General features: G+C 41.8%; 1 protein-coding gene across 6 annotated transcripts in view; it reads right to left on the reverse strand.

Moving 5' to 3' along the window:
- Positions 1–24,736, reverse strand: part of kalrna (kalirin RhoGEF kinase a) — a 753,406-nt gene that overhangs the window by 241,711 nt on the left and 486,959 nt on the right. For all 6 annotated transcript variants that reach the window (XR_011961692.1, XR_011961693.1, XM_072579334.1 and 3 more), the window contains 4 exons: positions 23,918–24,007; positions 20,985–21,077; positions 20,162–20,273; positions 816–1,006 (listed from right to left, as the gene is read on the reverse strand). Coding sequence is in view for 4 of the 6 variants with exons in the window: in XM_072579334.1 (XP_072435435.1) it covers positions 816–1,006; positions 20,162–20,273; positions 20,985–21,077; positions 23,918–24,007 (486 nt within the window). In the remaining 2 variants the exon portion in view is untranslated. The remainder of the gene's footprint in view (positions 1–815; positions 1,007–20,161; positions 20,274–20,984; positions 21,078–23,917; positions 24,008–24,736) is intronic.

A 24,736-nucleotide genomic window follows, 5' to 3' on the forward strand; every position in this document is an offset into this window, starting at 1 on the left:
ACAGCAAAGAGGAAGTTCTCCAGTTTGTTAAGGTTCATTCGTCAAACAAACATGTCTGTGGTGAAATGGATACCTGGATTGTGTGCAGCAACAGATAACAGTCCATGCTACCAACTCCTGTGCTTTGGGACTAATAAGACTGGCAGGAAGTGAAGTAGCAGAGAGAGCAGTGCGCAAGGGGTAGTATAGTTCTGGTCACCATAAACCAGATATTAAAGAGGTTTTACTAATACACAACCAGGATACATAAAAGTAAACAGTGAACACTAAAAACATGTAGCAGGTCAGACAGCATCTGAGAGACTGATTAACGTTTTAAATGTCAATCCTTCATCAAAATTGAATAATATTATTGATCAACAACACACAAGGTTCAGAAGAAAGGAAAGTGTGATGGAATAAACTGCACATACAATTTATAAATAAACAGAATATCCTATATAATGCTTAAATGGTGAAAAGGTGCCGACCACGTTGCTTAGAGGGAGAGTCCTCACCATTGCTCCCTCTAACTCCTGCTTGCTGTATACCATCAGCTTGTTGCACTGCACTGTCCCTTTGCAACTAAATCACAGACATGCGCGCACCCATTCTAACATTGCTTGTGTGCAGTCTGTTTGTATCAACGTTGGTCATTTCTAATTTCTGCATGGTCATGCATTCACAAAGTTCAGAAGGAATATTGGTTGTCAGCCCACACACTGGTCCAAATGTGCTGTGTGACATGGAAAGCTAAAGATTCTGAAACGGCTGCAAATAAGTTCAATATAAATTGAAACAATATATAAATTGAATAGATTAAGAACTGCACTCACTAGTAACTTGTGCTTGTAAACGTATTTGCTATGTCCTGAAGAATCCTTAATCTCCTTACTAAATACCAAGGATAATTCAAAGAGAAACAAATGCCGTTCCCGTCCTTTACGAATAAGAGATTTGGGATCCCATACTTGGAAGGTGTCTTGAAGGATGAGTTCACCTTGAACATCAAAGTTTTCATCGAATCCTGAGTATAGATTTAAGATGAGAAAATATTAATGCTGTTAATGGCAAATTTGCAAACTCATTTCTGTGACCCTTTAGCAATAATAGTCATTAATATTATTCAATTGGTTATTATTTAAATGAATATTTTGCATCAGTATTTACTGTGGAAAATGATATGGAAGAGATAGACTGTAGGGAAATAGATGGTGACATCTTGCAAAATGTTCAGATTACAGAGGAGGAAGTGCTGGATGTCTTGAGACAATTAAAGGTGGATAAATCCCCAGGACCTGATCAGGTGTACCTGAGAACTCTGTGGGAAGCTAGAGAAGTGATTGCTGGGCCTTTTGCTGAGTTATTTGTATCGTTGTATCACAGGTGAGGTGCCGGAAGACTGGAGGTTGACAAACGTGGTGCCACTGTTCAAGAAGGGTGGTAAAGACAAGCCAGGGAACTATAGACTGGTGAGCCTGACCTCAGTGGTGGGCAAGTTGTTGGAGGAAATCCTGAGGGACAGGATGTACATGTATTTGGAAAGGCAAGGACTGATTCGGGATAGTCAACATGGCTTTGTGCGTGGGAAATCATGTCTCACAAACTTGATTGAGTTTTTTGAAGAAGTAACAAAGAAGATTGATGAGGGCAGAGCGGTAGATGTAATCTATGTGGACTTCAGTAAGGTGTTCGACAAGGTTCCCCATGGAAGACTGATTAGCAAGGTTAGATCTCATGGAATAAAGGGAGAACTAGCCATTTGGATACAGAACTGGCTCAAAGGTTGAAGACAGAAGGTGGTCATGGAGGGTTGTTTTCCAGACTGGAAGCCTGTGACCAGTGGAGTGCCACAAGGATCGGTGCTGGGTCCTCTACTTTTTGTCATTTACGTAAATGATTTGGATGCGAGATAAGAGGTACAGTTATTAAGTTTGCAGATGACACCAAAATTGGAGGTGTAGTGGACAGCAAAGAGGGTTACCTCAGATTACAACAGGATCTGGATCAGATGGGCCAATGGGCTGAGAAGTGGCAGATGGAGTTTAATTTAGATAAATGCGAGGTGCTGCATTTTGGGAAAGCAAATCTAAGCAGGACTTATACACTTAATGGTAAGGTCCTAGGGAGTGTTGCTAAACAAAGAGACCTTGGAGTGCAGGTTCATAGCTCCTTGAAAGTTGAGTCACAGGTAGATAGGATAGTGAAAGCAGCGTTTGGTATGCTTTCCTTTAGTGGTCAGAGTATTGAGAACAGGAGTTGGGAAGTCATGTTGCGGCTGTACAGGACATTGGTTGGAATACTGTTAGAATATTACATGCAATTCTGGTCTCCTTCCTATCGGAAAGATGTTGTGAAACTTGAAAGGGTTCAGAGAAGACTTACAAGGATGTTGCCAGGGTTGGTGGATTTGAGCTACAGGGAGAGGCTGAACAGGCTGGAGCTGTTTTCCCTGGAGCGTCGGAGGCTGAGGGGTGACCTTATAGAGGTTTATGAAATTATGAAGGTCATTGATAGGATAAATAGACAAAGTCTTTTCCCTAGGGTCAGTGAGTCCAGAACTAGAGACCATAGGTTTAGGGTGAGAGGGGAAAGATATAAAAGAGACCTAAGAGGCAACTTTTTCATGTAGAATGAGCTGCCAGAGGATGTGGTGGAGGCTGGTACAATTACAACATTTAAGAGCCATTTAGATGGGTATATGAATAGGAAGGGTTTGGAGGGATATGGGCCGGGTGCTGGCAGGTGGGACTAGATTGGGTTGGAATATCTGGTCAGCATGGATGGGTTGGATCGAAGGGTCTGTTTCCATGCTGTACATCTCTATGACTAAAAAAATTTCCTCTCTATACTTCCCTGTTGTGTAGAGGTACCAGAAGGTCTCCAGTAACAGCTTGCTGTATTTCACTCACCTTTCTCTGCAAATCCCCTGCTAAAGAAGGAATTAAATGCCCCTAAATACTGGTGAACATTTTGAAATTTTAAAAAATCAATCTGGGCAAACCTACATTAAATTTGAAAGAGTCAAGCAAAGTAATCTTTAAAGACAGATACGAGCATTAGAAGTTAAAACTATACATTGAGTTCTCAGAGAGATAATTATTTTAGAAAAAGTTAAAGGCTCACTACCTTCTGTAATAAGAATGCATGTCACATATAAATGTGTGTGATGAATTTGCATTTGCGCATTTGTATTTGCAGATGCATTCTATTTTGATCAAAAAGCACACAAGTTGTAGACAATGAGTCAGTGTGGCTTTTTATAAACTCCTACTTTGGAAATAAAAGACACAGGCACACTCCAAACAAGACCTCATGCCTAAAATGCATTGTCTGACCAGAGGTGTCACCTCCTTCATACTAATACCACCCTAAGCTATCTCAGGACAGTGACTTGAAAGAAATTCTGGGATGTACTTCTGTTGTAACCGATTAAAGATTTAAGAGCCATCTTAGGTGTGTTCAATTCGTTCCCATGAGTTGTATGACCCTTTGATCTTTTCCTTGTAAATTCTGTGTCTAAGGTCTTCCTCACTAACACCTGGTGAAGGAGCAGAGCTCTGAAAGCTAATGTTTTCAAGTAAACCCGCTGCACTATAACCTGCTGTCGTGTGATTTTGGCCCTGTTTTAAGGAACACAAGAGAAGGATTTTAATTTACCCTCCATAGATTGTAATGAAAGTCAAAGTGACAATATATGGGATTAGTGGACAGCACACCCTAGTTCCACTCTACAAAGTGCAAGCAGAATGTGACTTGTTATCCAGACAAGTGGCAGTAATTAAGAAAGTACCCATGAACAAACGTGGGTAACGGTTTGGCTGGAGTGAAGATTATACCTTTATTCATCATCACAGAAAGTTGAAGGGAGGTTAAATAGATCGAATAGTTACAAGAACAAGTTTCAAGTATTTTGTCAGCAGGACAATGGTTAAACAAAGTCTATCATCAGAGGTCAAAGAATTACCACAAACAAATGAGACTTTCCTTAACTGTGAGGGTAATTCAAAGGAAGCATTTGGCATGTCTTCATTAATGGATGCTGAGAAAGCAGATCCTGAGATCAATAAGTATGTACAGGCAGCTCACACTGCAGCTGAGGCTGAGTGAAATGATTTTAAATTATTTTAAAAACAGAGTTCTGTCATGGAAATGGAGACATTCTCACAGGCCTGTGGACTAGGAATGGACAGTTGTTCATTAGATGGTGGTACCATCCAGATATCGTAAGGAGGTATTGCAAGTAGCACATGAAGGAATGCAAAAAACTCAAACATTGATAAACAGATATTTTACCCAGTCTAGACTTCATAAGGATATAATGCAATTCTGGAAAAATTGGCATACACGTCAGGTAGAGGGAAATTATGATGATCAGAGTGGTGCCTTTAAACCCAATGTCAGCTGCTGTAGCACTATTTGGTTGATTGTTAGTCAATGCAGTTGAAAACTCTAATTATGTTAAAGAAATCACTGCTTGAATTGAAACAAGGGATAACAGTACTGAATTTGTTGCTGTAGTCAAGGAACGTGGAATGCATTACCCTATCATCAAAAGACATGGACAACAAAAGTTTGTCCAGTTGAAAGAATATGAAGTAACTGTTCAACAACCTCTGGCAGATTAATCTGTACTATTAGGTTTCAATTAAGATTATGGTACTTAGGAAATAGTCATTTTGCCCATTGTGCAGGGGAACAGAAAAAAAATTCAGGTAAATTTGTACAATTAAATGAACAAAATGGGTTGAATCTTACATCTTTGATTAAGTGACAGATTTACTGACTTTCATGGATGGTTTTTCTCCATGAAACCTAGTGAGTTTCCTTGCTGCACCTTACCGAATTTACCTGATTAACTAACTCCCATCTAGCTATAATCCCATCTAAACACTCTCTCCAAGTCACCCAATGTTCATTGGAGATCAGCAGCCTGTCTTTGTCCAATAGGAGGACATCATATACAGGCCAGAATTCTGAAAAGTCTGAAAATGAGCTGTTATCTGAGGTCACCTAAAAGCTAATACAAATAAAATAAATAGAAGCTGCAGTTTACCACCACAATGAAAACCACACGCTGGCCTGATGACCAACACTGATTTTACAGTATATGAAAGTCACCCAGATCTCATCTATTGGAAGTTGATATCAATCAAGTTCTGCTTGGTTTATAAAGCCCAATGCAGCTGAGCTTTGTCATATACAAGGGCTCGGAATAAGTAGTTCCTGAGGACCAGAGGAAGAGATTCTGCTTGAGTCCTGCAGGTTCGATGTAGCGGACGTGTGCTGGCAGGGGAGAAACCACGGGGATCGTGTTGCGAGTCGTCGGAGCTGCTGGAGACCATCACTGGATTGTGATTGGGTGTTGGAGGATCGTTTGGTTGTGCTGACCTACTTTTGGTGGATCTTTATGCTGGCTTCGGCCTAATGCCAATTCAGGTACCAGCCAACCCTCGAGTCCTTCGAAAAGAATAAAACTCCTAAAAGCGACAGCTTACTGGTCGAGCTCTATTCTGCTCTGTGGGACTTGATTGGCCAGGACCTGCTGGAGATATATGTCAGTGTGCTTCGGGCAGGTAGCATGAGTGAATCCATGAGGAAAGGCATCATCACCCTCATCTACAAGCGGAAGGTGGAGAGGCTGCTGATCTCCAATGAACATTGGGTGACTTGGAGAGAGTGTTTAGATGGGATTATAGCTAGATGGGAGTTAGTTAATCAGGTAAATTCGGTAAGGTGCAGCAAGGAAACTCACTAGGTTTCATGGAGAAAAACCACCCATGAAAGTCAGTAAATCTGTCACTTAACCAAAGATGTAAGATTCAACCCATTTTGTTCATTTAATTGTACAAATTTACCTGAATTTTTTTCTGTTCCCCAGCACAACAGGCAAAATGATTATTTCCTAAGTACCATAATCTTAATTGAAACCTAATAGTACAGATTAATCTGCCAGAGGTTGTTCAACGATTACTTCATATTCTTTTAACTGGACAAACTTTTGATGACAGGGTAATGCATCCCACGTTCCGGGACTACAGCAACAAATTCAGTACTTGTTTCAATTCAAGCAGTGATTTCTTTATCATAATTAGAGTTTTCAACTGCATTGACTAACAATCAACCAAATAGTGCTACAGCAGCTGACATTGGGTTTAAAGGCACCACTCTGATCATCATAATTTCCCTCTACCTGACGTGTATGCCAATTTTTCCAGAATTGCATTATATCCTTATGAAGTCTAGACTGGGTAAAATATCTGTTTATCAATGTTTGAGTTTTTTGCATTCCTTCATGTGCTACTTGCAATACCTCCTTACGATATCTGGATGGTACCACCATCTAATGAACAACTGTCCATTCCTAGTCCGCAGGCCTGTGAGGATGTCTCCATTTCCATGACAGAACCAATCTCACTGTTGAATGTGGATTACAAAATTCTGTCAAAGGTAATTGCCAACTGGGTCAGATCTGCTCTGGGGTCGGTGATTCACCCTGACCAAACCTGTGCTGTACTGGGCAGGAAGATCGCTGAGAGTCTCTCACTCCTCAGGTATACGATCGCCTATGTGCAGGGCAGAGGATTGGACACGTCCCTGATCAGCCTGGACCAGGAGAAAGCCTTTGACAGGATATCACACAGGTATATGAGAGATGTTCTCTCCAAAATGGGCTTTGGGGAGGGAATCTGCAATTGGATCAGACTGCTCTACACCAACATTGTCAGTGCAGTCTCAATCAATGGGTGGGAATCAGATAGCTTCCCAGTCAGATCTGGAGTCAGGCAGGGCTGCCCTCTCTCTCCTGCCTTGTTTGTGTGCTGCATAAAGTCATTTGCCCAATCCATCAGGAAGGATATGAGCCTTAGAGGGGTGACTATTCCTGGCAGCGGAGGCCTGCAGGTTAAGGCCTCCCTGTACATGGATGACGTCGCTGTTTTCTGCTCGGATCCGCTGTCCGTGCACAGACTCATGTGCATATGTGACCAGTTTGAACGGGCCTTGGGGGCCAAGGTAAACCGAGGCAAGAGCGAGGCCACGCTCTTCGGGAAGTGGGCCGACCAATCCTCGATCCCCTTCACCGTCAGGACTGACCACCTGAAGGTGCTGGGTATTTGGTTCGGGGGGGCTGGGGCATGCGCCAAGTCTTGGAAGGAGCGTATCAGCAAAGTGAGGCAGAAACTGGGCAGATAGAAGCTACGGTCGCTCTCCATCACGGGGAAAAAACCTGGTCATCAGGTGTGAGGCACTGTCATTGCTGTTATACGTGGCACAGGTCTGGCCTATTCCCAGAACCTGTGTCGCTGCTGTCACCCGGGTCATCTTCCAGTTTATATGGAGGTCAAAGATGGACCGGGTCCAGAGGGACTCGATGTATAAAGATCTGGGCAACGGGGAAAAAATACACCCAATGCCACCCTCACTCTGATGGCCACCTTTGTGTGTGGCTGCATAAAGCTGTGCGTGGATCCCTGGTACGCAAACACCAAGTGTCACTACGTACTGAGGTTCTACCTGTCCCCGGTGTTGCGAAGGATGGGCCTGGCCTCGCTGCCGCGGAACGCTCCGAGTAGTTGGACCATTCCGTATCACCTGTCCTTCGTGGAGAAGTTTATGAAGAAAAACACCTTTGACCACAAGTCCATCAGGAAGTGGTCAGCACGTAGTGTCCTTGGGACCCTTCGGAAAAAGGAGAGGGCGGATCCTATCAAACAGTTCCCTGAGCAGACTGTCAAAGCCATTTGGCAGAATGCCTCATCGCCAGAACTTTCCAACAAGCACCAAGACATGGCTTAGCTGGTGGTGAGAAGGGCTCTGTCTGTGAGATCCTTTATGCATGCCCGGACTCTCAGCCACACCATATGCTGCCCTCGAAGCGGCTGTGGAGGGGACGAGACTGTCACACACCTCCTTCTGGAATGTGCCTTCGCAGAAGAAGTCTGGAGAGGAATGCAGTGGTGTTTAGAGAGGTTCATCCCAAGCAGCGCCGTGACACGGGACTCCATGCTCTACGTTCTGTTCCCCGTGACGCACACCGAGACGAACATCAACTGTGTCTGGAGAATCATCAACTCGGTGAAGGACACTCTCTGGGCGGTCTGAAATCTGTTAATCTTCCAGCTGAAGGAGTTGACCCTGACTGAGTGTTGCAGACTGGCACATTCCAAAGTCCAGGACTACGTGTTGTGGGACGCGCTGATGTTTGGGGCAGCTGCCGCCAAGGCGCGGTGGGGAAAGACCACCGTGTAATATCTGGCTGCCCAAGAAGAACAGGGGGCCCACGCAGTCATTTGGGCTCTGCTGATGCCTCAGCTAAATATATGGACATATGATTGAGAAATGTACAGACCTGTGTATAAAAATGATAAATTCTGATCTCCGTATGTAAATGTGTACGTATGTATGGCATGACCAACTGCACAGACCATCAAATTATTTTATGAATAAAATATATTTTTGAAATAAAAAAAAGCTCTGTCATATACAAGGAAACCATCCTCCTCGACGTTCTTGCTCTCCTCCTCAGAAAACTATTCCTGTTCTCGTAATTCTTTAGCATGCAGCCCATTGTCTTATTACCTGCTCCAACCAAACACAGTACACCAGGATGAGACAGCAGTCACTGTACAGACTATACTGGAGCATCCCCCAGATTGGTTCAAAACGTAGAACCACATCTTTAGTGGTTTATACTCTGCTCTGTTCTGGTTAAATAATGGATAGCCTTTTACCTGCACTCCACATCAGTCATGCAGTGCTGTGATTAGCCATGGTCACAATGGGTAGTCCTTTTCCCTCAGTAACCAGCCTTGTAAGGAATCTAGACTCTCAAATGTACCACGTACATGAGAGTGCTCCACAATGTTATCTTTCCCCTCTCACCTTAAACCTATAGTTTTGGACTCCCTTACAGTGGGAAAAAAGACTTTCGCTGTTTATCCTATCCAGGTCCCTCGTGATTTTATAAGCTTCTGTAATGTCACCTCTCAGTCTACAATGCTCCAGGGGGGAAAAAAACCCTGCCTATTTCCCTATACCTCAAGCCCTTTAATCCCAGCAAAATTCTTGTAAATCTTTTCTGAACCCTTTCAGGTCTAACAACAACCTTACTGTAAAAGAGTGACCTTGAACACAGTACCCTAAAAGTGGCCTCACTAATGTCGTATACAGCCGCAACATGACGTCCCAACTCTGATACTCAATGTACTGACCAATGAAGGCAAGCACGCCAAATGCTTTCTTCGCCACCCTATCTACCTGTAACTCAACTTTCAAGGAACTATGCACCTGCATCCCTAAGTCATTTTGTTCAGCAACAGAAACCTACCGTTAACTGGTTTGCCTTACCAAAATGAAACTACATTTGCCACTCCTTAGCACATTGGCCCACCTGATCAAGTGCCCATTGTACTCAGAGATAACCTTCTTCACTGTTCACTCCATTATTGGTGTCTTCTGTAAATTTACCTCCATTTTTGGTGTCATCTGTAAATTTACAAACCATAGCTCCCAGAGGATGGTGCATGTATAGAACAGGCTGCCAGAGGAGGCGGTACAATTGTAACATTTAAAAGCTACCTGGATGGATATATGAATAGGTAGAGTTTAGAGGGAGATGGGCCAAATGCTGGCAAATGGGACTAGATCAATTTAGGATATCTGGTTGGCGCGGATGAGTTGGACTGAAGAGTCTGTTTCTGTGCTGTGCAACTCTATGACTCAATGTAGGAGTCATGGCAATGGCCAAGGTAGCAGGCACACAGCTCCTGGAAGTGGTAACAGTGATTACAGATTACCTGAACATAACAGACTGAAACCCTTCCTGTCGATAAATTCTGCCCTAGTGTGATAGAGCCCTCTGAGTGCCATTTGGGTTCAGTCAATAGAACCCTGCACCTGGGAGAAGCCAGCTATGTTTCTGAATCACATTGTCCAGGCTACAGCACTGACCCCATCGTGGGAATTGAAATAAACCTTTGTAACCTTGCACGGATGGCATTGGTCATTGTCCTGAGGCAGTTGTAGTGCACAACTGAGAGATCCATACAGCTCACCTATCACTCTCTGGAAGGAGCCAGTTGTAAACAAATTCAAAGCGGCTTTCACAGCCATCAGGAGAAGATGGTCTCTCACTCCTGCAGCCCTCAGGTCTTGGTCCAGGAGCTGGTATAACTCCGCGTCAAGTGTCTTGGGGGAGATGGAACCTTCATAGCCATGTATCTCGCTCATTTCCAGGAAATGGATCAACACGAAAAGTTCAGGCTCTTCCACAGCTGCAATGCATCCTGAGGAGACAGAAACGTCAACCTCTCCCTGAGCCAGGTGCTGCTCAGCCTCAGCACTGACGTCCTGCTGCTTCTGCTATTGGCCCTGGTCCTCCTATATTCTCAGGAAGGCAACGGGGTCATTCAGCTTCAGCCTCAGCATGTACACCAACATGGTGAAGGTGCCACTCCAGCTGAGTGGTCAACACAGTATATCAAAAAGGAATGTTTCAGTGCATTCAGTAGAATCCATTGTAATACTGAACAAGATGGATGATGAAGAGATTGTCTCTGACTGCTACAGCACCCCTGCAGGTTTTACCAGTCATGGGTCACTTTTGGTCAGAACTTGACTCTTTTTAAGTTATTGGCAACTCAACTTAGTGGCAATATTCTATTTGCAAGAACCAATGATATAGTGCAACTTGTCTTTGACCATTATTTGAACGTTAAATGTGTTCACTTTGCATGTACTGTACACGGACACTAAAACGATTTCAAATTAAACATAGATGCATTTCAGCATTTTTCCCATCAATGTTTTAGTGTCTATGATGTGGAGGAGCTGGTGTTGGACTGGGGTAGACAAAGCTAAAAATCACACAACAATAGGTTATCGTCCAATAGTTTTATTTGGAAGCACTGGCTTTTGGAGTGCTGCTCAACCACCTAATGAAGGAGCAGCACTCTGAAAGCTAGTGCTTTCAAATAAACCTGGATTAGTGGTGCTGGAAGATTCCCAATTTCTCCGCCTCCGCCGTATCTGCTCCCAGGAGGACAAGTTCCACCATAGGACACACCAGATGGCCTCCTTCTTTAGAGACCGCAATTTCCCTTCCCACGTGGTTAAAGATGCCCTCCAACACATCTCGTCCACATCCCGCACCTCCGCCCTCAGACCCCACCCCTCCAACCGTAACAAGGACAGAACGCCCCTGGTGCTCACCTTCCACCCTACCAACCTTCGCAACAACCAAATCATCCGTCGGCATTTCCGCCACCTCCAAAAAGACCCCACCACCAGGGATATATTTCCCTCCCCACCCCTTTCCGCCTTCCGCAAAGACCGTTCCCTCCGTGACTACCTGGTCAGGTCCACACCCCCCTACGACCCACCCTCCCATTCTGGCACTTTCCCCTGCCACCGCAGGAACTGTAAAACCTGTGCCCACACCTCCTCCCTCACCTCTATCCAAGGCCCTAAAGGAGCCTTCCACATCCATCAAAGTTTCACCTGCACATCCGCCAATATCATTTATTGTATCCGTTGCTCCCGATGTGGTCTCCTCTACATTGGGGAGACTGGGCGCCTCCTAGCAGAGCGCTTTAGGGAACATCTCCGAGACACCCGCACCAATCAACCAAACCGCCCCGTGGCCCAACATTTCAACTCCCCCTCCCACTCTGCCGAGGACATGGAGGTCCTGGGCCTCCTTCACCGCCGCTCCCTCACCACCAGACGACTGGAGGAAGAACGCCTCATCTTCCGCCTCGAAACACTTCAACCCCAGGGCATCAATGTGGACTTCAACAGCTTCCTCATTTCCCCTTCCCCCACCTCATCCTAGTTTCAAACTTGCAGCTCAGTTACTAACTCCTTGACTTGTCCGACCTGCCTATCTTCTTTTCCACCTATTCACTCCACCCTCTCCTCCTTGACCTATCACCTTCATCTCCTCCCCCACTCACCCATTGTACTCTGTGCTACTCTCTCCCCACCCCCACCCTCCTCTAGCTTATCTCTCCATGCTTCAGGCTCACTGCCTTTATTCCTGATGAAGGGCTTTTGCCCGAAACGTTGATTTCGCTGCTCGTTGGATGCTGCCTGAACTGCTGTGCTCTTCCAGCACCACTAATCCAGTATTTGATTTTCAGCATCTGCAGTCATTGTTTTTACCTTTCAAATAAACCTGTTAGACTATAACCTGGTGTTGTATGATTTTTAACTTTCTAATGTCGATGCAGACATGAACACTGCACTTCCACTTATCAAATTGATACTGACTCTGCTTGTCCAAGCCATTTCCCTGTTGCTGTCCGGGTCTAATGAAGAGTAAGTGATGGCAAAGAACCCAACTCATAGTGGATTCCCTCACCACCTCGTTGCCAGGTACTGGGTGAAGCGGCATGGCAAATTTAAGGGCAAAGGTTGACATGCAGAGGGTATGGATTCACATTGGGTTTTTTTGGCATTTCCCCACGAGTTTAAATGCCAGCCAAAATTCACGATCTGAACTTAATTTTGAAGAATTGTTACTTGAGTGAGGTGCTATCTCTGGTTTCCAGGTTTCAGGAGCAGGAAAAGATGGGGAGAAAAGTGGCAGGAAATGAATATTCAAGGCTGAGATGGATAGATTTGAATCAGTAAAGGAATCAAAGATAAGGCAAAAAGGTGGAGCAGAGCTTAATCAGATCAGCAATGATCTCATTGAATGGCAGAGCAGATTTGATAAGCTAAATAGCCTACTTGTGCTCCAATAATCAAATATGCTCCTATTGCTCATGGACTTAGGTTAAAGGAGTCAGATAGCTCGAAATGCAAAAAATGCAGAAAATGCCTCAAAACAACAGATCCAGGAAAAGCAGAAGTAGAAAAGCTCTTCACATTTCAAGGACAGAAATTCAAAAGCCCTCTTTAGGAGATGCTGGCACTGATGGACCTGAGATTTCTGGCATTTTTTGTATAGTTCCCATTTCCAGCACTTACAGACTGTCCCTTTGGTTAGTACCAAGACTGAGTTGTTGAGAGGTCAAAATACTTCAGTTGTCAGCAAATCAGCTAGTCTGAGAGACTAGTCTTCCTGGGGTCGGACTATGCAGGTTTTTCATTAATATTTTAGCTCCATTTAGATTTTTATTCTATACTGAAAAAAAACTACTTAGAAATAGCAAAGAATTTTGTAGATATTACAGAGGAGAATTTTAAAAAATTATTTCTGGGCATCACTGGCTGGGCCGCCATTTAGCATCAATCCCTAATTGCCCTTGAGAAGGTAGTGATGAGGACCATCTACCTTTGTGTTCAGTCTTACTCCAGCCAGAAAGTAGCACAAGATTTTTACATGCCACCAAAGTCAAAAATGTACACTTCGGCAGACAAAAATGTCAATATTATTGATCATATCAGAAAGAATTGAAAAACAAAAATAATTACATTGGCATCTAATCTAGAAAGACTGTTTTTTGGTCAGATCTGCTCCAAATAATGAGCTTATTCTGATCTTTAGTCATGGTAGATCATTCATTATTCTGTGTAATTCACAGCACAAAATTCAACTTGATAATAATTACATAGCTTGGAGTGGCACGGTAGCTCAGTGGTTAGCACTGCTGCCTCACAGCGCCAGGGACCTGGGTTCAATTCCCACCTCGGTCAATGCCTGTGTGGAGTTTGCACATTCTCCCTGTGCCTGCGTGGGTTTCCTCCGGGTGCTCCGGTTTCCTCCCAACAGTCCAAAGATGTGCAGTTAGGTGAATTGGCCACGCTAAATTGCCTGTAATGTAGGTGCATTAGTCAGGGGTGAATGTAGGAGAATGGGTCTGGGTGGGTTGCTCTTCGGAGAGTCGGTGTGGATTTGTTGGGTCAAAGGGCCTGTTTCAACACTGTAGGGAATCTAGTGAATAGTAGCTTGTCCCACTGTTACATAATCTCAATATCTCCAAATTGCCCAGATGCATGTATTGTGCAAATATTTATTAAAGATTAATTTGAAAACCAAATTAATTGAAAGTCAGGTTTAATAAAGACTAAACTTACTAGATCTATAATAAAATTGTAAGAAATGGATACATTTTAACTATACAAGTAAAAAATATAACACCGATTTAAATTTGGAATTTGTAGCAATGTTATCTTTTTTTAACTAACACAGATTTATGATTTGAATTATTAAAATAAAGATACGATCAAAAATGGATAGAGTTTGGTTAGTTGAAAAGAAATACTAATGTTAAAAATGTCAAATCCAAACCTAAGTTGACTTACACAAATAAGAGTTCCCAAGAGAAGGACGGTTTATTTAAATATTTCAATGAGGCTGCTATTTCAATCAGGCTGATAGGTTGATGGGCTTGGCCTTATAAATTTTAAGCATTTAAATAAATATATATATAGTTTGTAACAAATTAGTGTAGTTACAATTTAAAAATGCTATTTAAGTGATTAAGTAGCTCTCCAAATCTAAGGTATAATGTAAGTCACAAAGCGTAAGCTGAACAGCACTTAAAAGTGATGGATTTCAAAGATGTAGCAACAGACTAAAGTTTATAATAAGCTTTAATCAATCTTGAAATAGGTTTATATAATAAGTCCTAAGTTTGATCAAATTCATCAATATGCAGTGAAGATTGGCACGACACAGGAAAGCAGTCATCTGTATGACTGAGCTTCTTTTGCTTGCTAATAGATGAGCAGAGTCCGACAGCTATTCTTGCTTTAAATACCAATGAATTCCAATCTTAATTAATGTATGGCATTGTGATGGCTTCTGTCTCTAATAACATTTATTACCGTTAATGGTGATTAAATGAAATTTTGAATAACATATAATAGTTCTTTCTACATTGTGTTGAATAGTCACCATCTGTGGAAATGGGGTCAGTTTGTTTACAGATCAGGGCTGCAAAATGTGGCTCAATTGCTTTACTCAATAGCTTCAGAGCTATGAAAGGAAAAAAAAATCAAGTGGTGAAGGATTACCTCCTTCTGATGTTCCACATAGATCACTGTGCCAAGGAGGGTGATGGGCCACAACAGAAGCACACAGGGGAGTGGAAGGAGCATGCTGTTAGCCACTGTCTAACTCTGATTAGATATTGAGATCTTCCATTTCAAACATCACCAAAGCTTTTAATGCTCTGTTTAAACACGGGCTGCCAAAATTAGGGACTCCACTTCCTAGGAGGAAGGTTGTCATTAAAAAAACTGAATATTCAGGTAATGATTTTCTGGCCATCTCTTTGCTGCTCCAAAATCATTATTTTTTGTCGGAGAATTTGACAGAAGGTCCTTGAGTCAATAGGGAGTGGTGCTCAAACTTTGGAAGGAATTGAAAACTTCCTGTCTTGGCAGTAATAGGGGCAGTTCCTTTTAGATAGCTGCAGCATCACACAGATGGAGTTGGAACAGAGGCAACAGAAAAGAGAAGCTCCTAATAGAGAAAGGAGGAAGAGGAGATGGAGAGCTCATAGCAGGAGGTCTAACCTAACCCAGGGTTCCTAAACATCCCTTCTTGTACCTCCAGCCCAGGAAGGAAAAGTCTCTATAGTGGCTGTGCTTCCCCACGGTCACAAAATTTTGAAACCATACTTGCAGCTGCAATGCAGATTGAGAATGCGATTGCCAGTGGCTATCAATGTGACTGCAGCCCTTAGCAGGTCCTTTGATGACATTGCCAACTTACTGCAGTTCACCTCTGTAACCAAGAGGTTACAAAGTCCTGTACGATAGGAGAGAAGACTGCTCCTCAAAGAGGAGCTGAAAAAGCAGATATACAACTCTGTCAAGATTTCAGCCTTCTCCAGGTTGCAGGGCTTTATTGACTGCACATACATGGCCATCTCAATAGGGAGATGTACTGAAACCACAAGGGATCTTGCTCTCTGGATGTGCAAGCTGTGCGCAGCGGTGTTCACAGCATCATGTTGAATACCTGCTAATCTGGAAGCAATCACATTTCATGCTGTTCAAGCCACCTGCTCCAGCTATTTTCAAATGATCACAACAGAGAGTGAATGCTTAGTGAGAAGGCCTCTCCACTGCACATATTGTGTTATGATTCCAGATGATGTTATTACTAGACAAGTCAAATCCCAGATTGAAATCAGGCTGAAAGATCATAGTTCATTTTTCTTTTTATTTAAAAAGGTGGTCTCTCACTGAAACACAAGCATGCAATGCTGTAGATTTCATTTTGTGTGATAAACTTCAATTTTATTGTTAACAGAGAAGAAAATGAAATAGAATAAACCATGTTACTTGTATATAACACAAGTTGAAATACTTCGAAACACACAGTAAGAATACAACCCCACCTATCCTAACACTATTGCTTTACACCATTCAAGTATAGAGAGGCACAGTGGTGAGCACTGCTGCCTCACAGTGCCAGGGACCTGGGTTCAATTCCAGTCTCGTGTGCCTGTCTATGCGGAGTTTGCACTTTCTCCCGTGTCTGCATGGGTTTCTGCAGAGTACTCCAGTTTTTTCCTATAGTCCGAAGATGTGCACATCAGGTAGACTGACCATGCTAAATGTGTAGATTAGCTGTATTAGCCATTGGATATGCAGGGTTACAGGGATAGGATAGGTGGATGGGATGATCTTCAGAGGGTTGGTGTGGACTAGTTGGGCTGAATGGCCTTTTTCTGCATTGTGGGGATTTTATGAATGTTTGCATTCTCTATCAGATCCATAGGCGTAACTTGCTGTTTCTTTCAATTCTAGGTCATGAGAGTTTGGAAGCATCTTCCTTGATTAGTCGTACATCTAGAGTTCCCACTGTCCTAACTTCAAATAAAATCTTCATGGTTCTAACCAAGTACTTCTGGTCTGAAACTTTCAAACTAAAATACTTGTGATGAAGTAACCTATGTCCCAACAAGTCTAAACAATCTCCTTTCTTCAGAAGATACTGCTTCACACATCTAACTTCCCATGACCTTTCCAAACTGAACTCAAAAGCTTTCCAAGCAATGAGCTATATCCTGAAACAAAAATAAAATCCTGATGCTTCTAAACAGAAAGCAATCTAATGCTCCTCAACATTTAATCTGCCCATTCATAAAACTCTACCAATGCATCCAAATCCTCATTACCACCACAGGATTCCGTCTCTTACATTGATTTGAAAATAAATTATGGCTCCAGAAATGTTGACAAGTTAATCATTAATTTCCTTCATATACACAAATTAAAACCCATACACCGCTAGTTCAAAATCTAAAGTCCAAAATAAATTTTATTAAAATATATAAAAATCACATACCTTACATCACAATGCCTAATGATTCCCTTCAGCCATCTAACCTCACATGGCCTACAGTCATGTTTCCACAATGAAAATTATGCTACAACTAGGAGCATCATGGAGCAAACTATTAGAATCCTGAAGCAGTGAATTCCTTGCCTGGATTGCTTGGATGGAGTCCATCATCGTTTACTGGAGCAAGATTTGTATTTGTTTGTTGTATCCTTCACATTATATTCATTACTGCCATAGCTTCATAGGACATGAAAAGGAGGAAACAGTCTACATATCAGAGTTCTAACAATAGCTAGGCATCTCACTCCAATTCCTTTGGATTTCCCAGATTCCTTTACTCAACATTGCCCCATGTTACCAGCCCTCGATTGCTGACCTTCACCACATCCTTGTGGCTACAATCCCAAAACAAAATCCAACACAAAGCAACCAATCCATACTAAATTTAATCCATCAACTGTTCCAATAATCCACACAAAATTCAATCTGATTCAGTGCCTGTCTTATGGGTGACTTAGTGCTCCTACTTAGTGCAACCCTAGTGGCTGAAGATATTGACTAGATTCTGCAGCAAGGCTGTCTCTCAGAGCTGACCATCACTTTTGATTTGAGAAGAATAGGTTCTAGCTCTGAAAGAAACCCTGTGTCGAGGTTCTTGAGATGTTGACATTAACGGTAAGGTCTGTAATTTATTACCTAACCCTAATTGCTCCTAAGGAAGTGGTGCTGAGTTGCCTTCTTCAATTGTAGCAGTTGCTGAGGTGTAGGTATGTCTATAGTGTGCTGGGCAGAAAGTCACAGGACTTTGACCTAGCATCAGTTAAGGAACAGCGAAATAGTTCCATGTCAAGATGGTGAGAGTCTTGGAGCAGAACTTGCCGATTCTAGTATTCCCACGTGCCTGCTGCTTGTTCTTCTCGATGGCAGAGGTCATAAGTTTGGAAGGTGCTGATGAAGGAGCCTTGACAAGTTAAAGCCAGACTTCCACTTGTTGTTTGATGGTGACAATGGCACATCTCCTGGTGTACTCAGAGTCTCTCTGTGTATGCTTATCAGCTTTTTCCATTAAAGGGCTTCCCTGAAGTCCTCATTTGAATCTTGTGCAGTGAAACTCACCTGCGATTGCATCCTCCAGGGAGCTGACTCATGCGTTAACCTACCAGTCTGGTCTGGCTGCAGTCTAATTTTGTCCAGAACTTACTTTCTGTACCTTATCACCTCTATACACCCTCTAAGCTTCAGGTAGTTATTAGTATCTGAGTTGGTGATTGTGAGTGTCAGATCAAGTGACAGTGGTTCTTAATTGTGTCGAGGTCTTCCTCCAGTCTTTCGGCTTCGAGCAGCATTACCTGGCCTGGCAGTAGTTCTTGATAAATCAGTAAGAATGCTGGAGCAATTCAGCAGATCTGACAGCATTAGTGGAGAGGGAGAAACAGACTGAATGTTTCAAATCTGATATGACTCCTGTTCAGAACTGAAGACTGCACGACAGATACCGCCAGACTTGCTGAATTTCTCCAGAGTCATCTGTGTTAGATTTTCAGCATCCATAGTATTTTGGCTTTAATCAAGCAATTCTTGGGTATTTGAAAGTGTAAATGCACAAGAGGAGAACTGGGATGAGAATGGGGGTGTGAACAGGAAACTAAGAATTGTGTGGTTATATCATCAGCAGCTTATACATCATACAGGACTGCAGGATGAGGGTGAAGAGGTTCAGAAAATGTATAAGGCAGGAAAATATCATTGTCCTGGATGACATCAGTGAAACTGGTCATCACAATGTCTGTAATACCCGCACCAATAGTGTCAAGTGCAATCTCCTCCCAGAGGTAAGGAGTTGCAGCCATTCTTGTCTTCCATCGATTTGTTGGTGTGCCCTTTTGCTATGTGGTCTGGAGACCTGTAAGGGAGCAGGATCATATTACAATGTGTTTGGGTGATGTGCTGAAAAGCTGGTAGAATGTGGAAAATGTAAGATTCAGATAGAAGACTTGCAAAAGTGGTAGGTGAGTAGTTGTGGTGGAACATATGAATGTCAAATATGATTCTCAACAGTTAGAGATTGGCGAATGGGTAAGTGATAGGATGTGGGGCTCTGAACAGTGTTAGAGATTGGAGATGTGATTGGCACTTGAACATGCATTCACGGATTGCGACCAATTCAGATGAGGGCACTGAATCTTTTTTAGTAGTTTGCGTGGGTTCTCAGTGTCAGGCAGCAGAGATTAATGTTTGTGACTATCTGCCCATAGTACCTTCGCAGAGAGCTTTGTGGTCCCCTTTCTACCTCTTGCACACAGACATCCAATACTACAGGTGAAATCCAGTGAATCCTCTCTGCAGTCTACTGCTCTATTACTCTGCTCTTGGTATCACTGACAGCCAGTTGAATGGCTTGCTGAAGTGAATCACCTTTAAACATGAAGACTAGCTTTGACTGGTATTAGCCACGCTCAAGGTTGGGCCTCTTGCTCAGTGTGTAGCCACTCAGCAGTGCACCTACCATTGAGCTGCTCAGTGTAATTGTAAAAATAAGCAAGTTCAGTTTTGCCTGCATCACAACCATTGAGTAGTAAGGAACTATGCACTGAGATCCCTGCACTAGCCATTGAATTTTATCAAACATCTCCCCTCTGAACCTTTTAGGTCAGACCCAAAAGATTGGTCCTGAAAAAATAAACTGTAGGTTATTATATACATTGGACAAAGCAATTTACATCCATGAGTACACCAACTGCGTACATTAAAATAACTGTTTGCTATCTGTGATAATTATACAGTATGTTCCTGTAGGTGCTACGAACGTGGACTTTCAAGAAAGTGAACTATTCAAAACGCACTATAAAAGCACAAATTTTCATTGTTGACAAACTGTACGAGATCTAACTTCAGTGGTACTGGCCACAAAGTTACTGTTTTTTATCATCTTACCCTCCAGCATGCTGACATGCATAGCATCATTGGCTCTCTTGGGTACACTAAGCATCACTTCAAGACCATCCTTTAATTCACCTTTGCCTTCTTCACAGCAGGTTAAAAGTTCCTAAAGGCAGAAATGTTAAAGATACTATATATCAAATTAAAAACAGGTCATTACCCAATGGTTTCTTACCTCCCTTCATCTTCTTAATAAATCAGGTTGAGCAATTTCTAAGATTTTAATAAACTAAACAGAGTCACTGAAGTCCTATTTGTTACTCATGGAGAAAGCGAAGGATTTAAGGCATGTACAGCTGGGAAATCTTTTCTCATTTCTGTTTTGGAAACTGTGGTCCCCCACTCCCTAGTCACATTCTTTCCAGGGTTCACTGTCTGTTTTTGTTGCCTACCAGTGGGTGTGAATGATGTCTGCTTTTAACCAATGACTTCCAGCCCAGCTCCAACACACCAACCCACAGAACTGTACACAAACTGCTTAAAACAGAGATAATACTGTCTTGCAGTGGTCTGGCTGTAATTTTGGAACAATTTCAGAATACTGTCAGTCTGGTACAAGGTGAAATCAGGAAATGCAGCGTGCTGTGCGAAAAAAAAAACAGAGCCCAAAACTATGACACTTGGCAGCTGGAAAAGGTTATGAAGGACATGATGGGAAAGTGGAATTCCACTATAAGGTTTGGATAAAGGCCTGAAACACATTGCTCTAGACTACTGTCAGTTTTATAATTCTATGGAGAAAGGCATTCCTCTTAAGCAGCTGTTTGGCTGAATCCATTGGATGTGCCATGAAAAAAATACTGGAAGCTTTACATACCTTCAGTAGGAGCTGGTACTTAGTGATTCTCTGAACAGGTTTAATTAGGTAGGATGAAATGGAATTGGCCAAACCATGTCTTTGTTGAATTTCCTGAAAAACAGAATTATACAATACAGAATGATGATTCTACTCAGATCTATGATGCTTAAATAAATGTAATATTTCATGGCACTAACAATTCGTGAATGAAGTTGATGATTTTATTCAAGACAACAGGAAATTGAAGACTAGAATAGTAAATAAGCAATGAAGGCATTAAAGGAGGTAATTCATAATTCTCAACAAATATATAGTCCATTTAGAAATACCCCATGAGAAAGATGAATAATCAAGGTTAAGGGAGATAAGGATGGCATCAAATTGAAAGAAAAGTTTCATACTCTTGCAAAGAGCAGTGGTATGCTGCAATTTGGGCAATTGTTAAAAACCAATAAAAGACTGCTAGGAAAGAGGAATACTGAGGATTATGAGAGTAAACTTACAAAATCAGACAGGAATATCACATAAAAATATCTAAAATTGAAGCAATTAGATAAGACAGACATTATTTCTCAGAAAGTGAGGTAAGGGCTTTAATAGCGGAACAAGGCGAACTGTAATTAGCAGAGTGTCAGGAGGACAGTACTGAGACTCAACTGCTTATAATCTGCATTAATGACTTGCGTGAAGGGATTCAGTGCATTGCAACCAAACATGCTGCTGATAAAAAGACAAGGGAATGACAAATTGCGAGGCGAATACACAGAGTCTATAAAGGAACATATATACATTAAGTGAGTGGACAGAAATATAGCAAAATAATGTTGGAAAATATAAAGATTTTACTTTGGTGGGAGGAATAGAAAAGCAGAATATTACTTAAATGGAAAAAAGCTTAATAATAATGCAACACAGATCCTTATCTGGATATCCTTACACATAGATCACAAAATGTTGCCATGAAGATAAAGCAAGTTATAAGGAAGGCAAATGGAATGGCCTTGTTTGCAAGGGAAGTGCATTATGAAAGTTGGGAAGCCTTGCGACAACATTAGTGAGATCCCATTTAGAATATTGTGCCCAGTTTAGGTCTCCTTTTTCAAGAAATAAAAAAAATTTGCATTGAATACCGTTCAGAGAAGGTACACAGTATTAATACCTGAAATGAAAAAGTTGTCTTATGATGAAAGTTTGAGTAGGTAGTTTGTGCACATTAGAAATTAGCACAATAAGAAGTGGCCTTTCAAATAACTCCACAGAGGCAGTATCCCATCACTAAGTCAACCCTTTATTTATAAGAAACTGACTTAGCTAGTTCAGAGCCAGCTTCTAGCGTGAACAGAACCTGTGACATTCCTGTTTTTTTTTTCTTTTTTTTTCTTTTTATTCTCCCAGCAACCCATTGTGTGTGTGTGTGCGTGTGTGTGTGTGTGTGTGTGTGTAGGTGTGAGACACAGTGAAAGACACAAGGTGTACGAATCTTTATTCAATTTCCACCACCAGGAAGATACATTCCTGTTTATATCTGACAGACTGGGATCCCTGATTGGACCAGGTTAACAGGCCCAATCAGGGATCTCATATTCTATGAGATTCACCTGCTGACATTGTTTCAATCATGACAGCCTTATAGAAACATATAAATTTTGAGGGGAATTGAGATGCTGAGATACCCTTAAAACTAGAATACACAGGTTCACATTAGTTTCATTTATTAATTAGGTGATGAGGAGTAACTTAATTTCTTAGAGAATTGTGAATTTTTCAGGTTCTCTACTTCAGACAGCTGTTATGGATGAGTTTGTGAATATATTTAAGGCTGTAAAGGCCATAATTTGAACTACATTATGCAGTCAATAATTATAGGGCATGGATAAAAGAAATAGAGTCAAGGACAAAGTAATTGATGGTGCAGGTTTGATGAGCTACATGGTGTATTCCTGCCTCTATTTCTTACAACTTTGCAACTTAAGGATCAATGCTGCATTATTAACTTAATGAAATATATTACCACTTTTAGGTTTTTAAAATATCTGGCCTGCATATGAGTTTAGTCTGGCTCATGTGCACTGAAGGTTGTAATATGTCCAAGCATGAGACACAACAGGAGCCAAATTGCTCCAATAAGGCCCTAAAGGACATTTTAAGATTCTACTCTTCTGTTATTACCTAACTGTAGGCACACAGAAAGGGCAAACTTAGTTTTTTTGCAGATGATGAATGGCTTCTTTCCCAACTCCCGTCCATCAGGTAGGAAGTTGGCCCGTGGCTCCTTAATGAAGCCTGGAGTAAATAGTTGTGACCCATTCTGTTTGGGGCAGGCTGGACAGCAATTCATTAGCATGGCTTGCTTAACAAATGCAAAGTGCCTTCTATAGTCTGCTGAAAAACAAAACATCCTCAACGGTAGCTAAATACCAGCAGTGGGAGATACCAATATACAATGTGTTCCTGAACACAGATTAGTACCAATAAGATACTTGAAAAAATAAACAACTTTGAGCTCATAACATAATACAAAATATAAAGTAAGCAAAAAATACTCAGCACTTCAGCCTGCTCCCTTAAATGTGAGAGGATTCATTGAATAATTTTGCTTTCAGGAATGTGTTCAGCCTTGAACACTCTTCACAAACATGAAGGAACATGAAGCCAGAAATCACAGAAACAGGTAAATACAAGAATTGGCAATATTTTACAAAATGCAAATAAAAGATCTTAAAATGTTAATTATTTTAACTTGAACAGAATCACAAATATGATTTTGACAGATACTATTGCTGAAGAATGATACCACCAATGTACACAAACAGAACTGTATTTTGAACAACGCCAAATATTGGCTTTTGTCAAAACCATCCTTCAGTGTTTAATGTAACATGGATGGTTAAAACTATTGTGTAAACCAAAACAATTCTTAGTTTGGGGAACAAAAAATTGAGCCTACTTACATCAAAAAAGGCACCGGCATGCTCTAAGATTAGCTGGCTCGAGTCAGGTTTGTTTTTGCAGTATGAGACATACATTTGGAATTTGTCTGCCTGTGCAGAAATAAAATCAAACAACAAATTAGATTTTGGTAACAGAGACTAATACACCATTAAGATTTTATATGCACCACATTGTGAAGGAAGGTGTCAATCAGCACTTGCTCAATAATTCCTTTTCACTGATATTTAGTTTGGCTTCTGTCAGGGTCATTCAACTCCTCACCTCAATACAGCCTTGGTACAAGCATGGACAAGCAGTTAAACTCCAGACATGTGGTGTGATCTGACTTCCCTTCAGGTCAAGGCAGCATTTGATTGGGTATGACCCCAAGCAGCCCGAACAAAACTGAATTTAAGAGGGAGAATACCACAACAGTTGGAATTGTACCTACTATGAAGTACAATAATTGTGGCTGGTACTGCAGTTCGGTTCTGAATAAGAGTCAAACTGGACTTGAAACATTGTTTCTCTCTCCAAAGATGCTGCCAGACCTGCTGAATTCTTCCAGCAATTTTGTTTTTTTGTTTCAGATTTCCAGCATCCGCAGCATTTTGTTGTTTTTATTTTACTTTTAAAGTCATTCTCCACAGTCTACCCCCAGTACAATAAATAGTTTTTCACTGCCATCCTCATTGCTTTGCTCTTCAACTTCTGCACCAAATGGCTTTTAATCTTCAGGAATTTCAATCTCTGTTTGATCTTGTCCTGCTTTCTCTCTCCTGTAATTACTGCTTTCCTGTCCTCGCTAAATCACTTTTGCTCTGTAAACACCCCAAGCC

This window comes from Chiloscyllium punctatum, chromosome 10 (genome assembly GCF_047496795.1).
Source record: "Chiloscyllium punctatum isolate Juve2018m chromosome 10, sChiPun1.3, whole genome shotgun sequence".
NCBI lineage: Eukaryota > Metazoa > Chordata > Chondrichthyes > Orectolobiformes > Hemiscylliidae > Chiloscyllium > Chiloscyllium punctatum.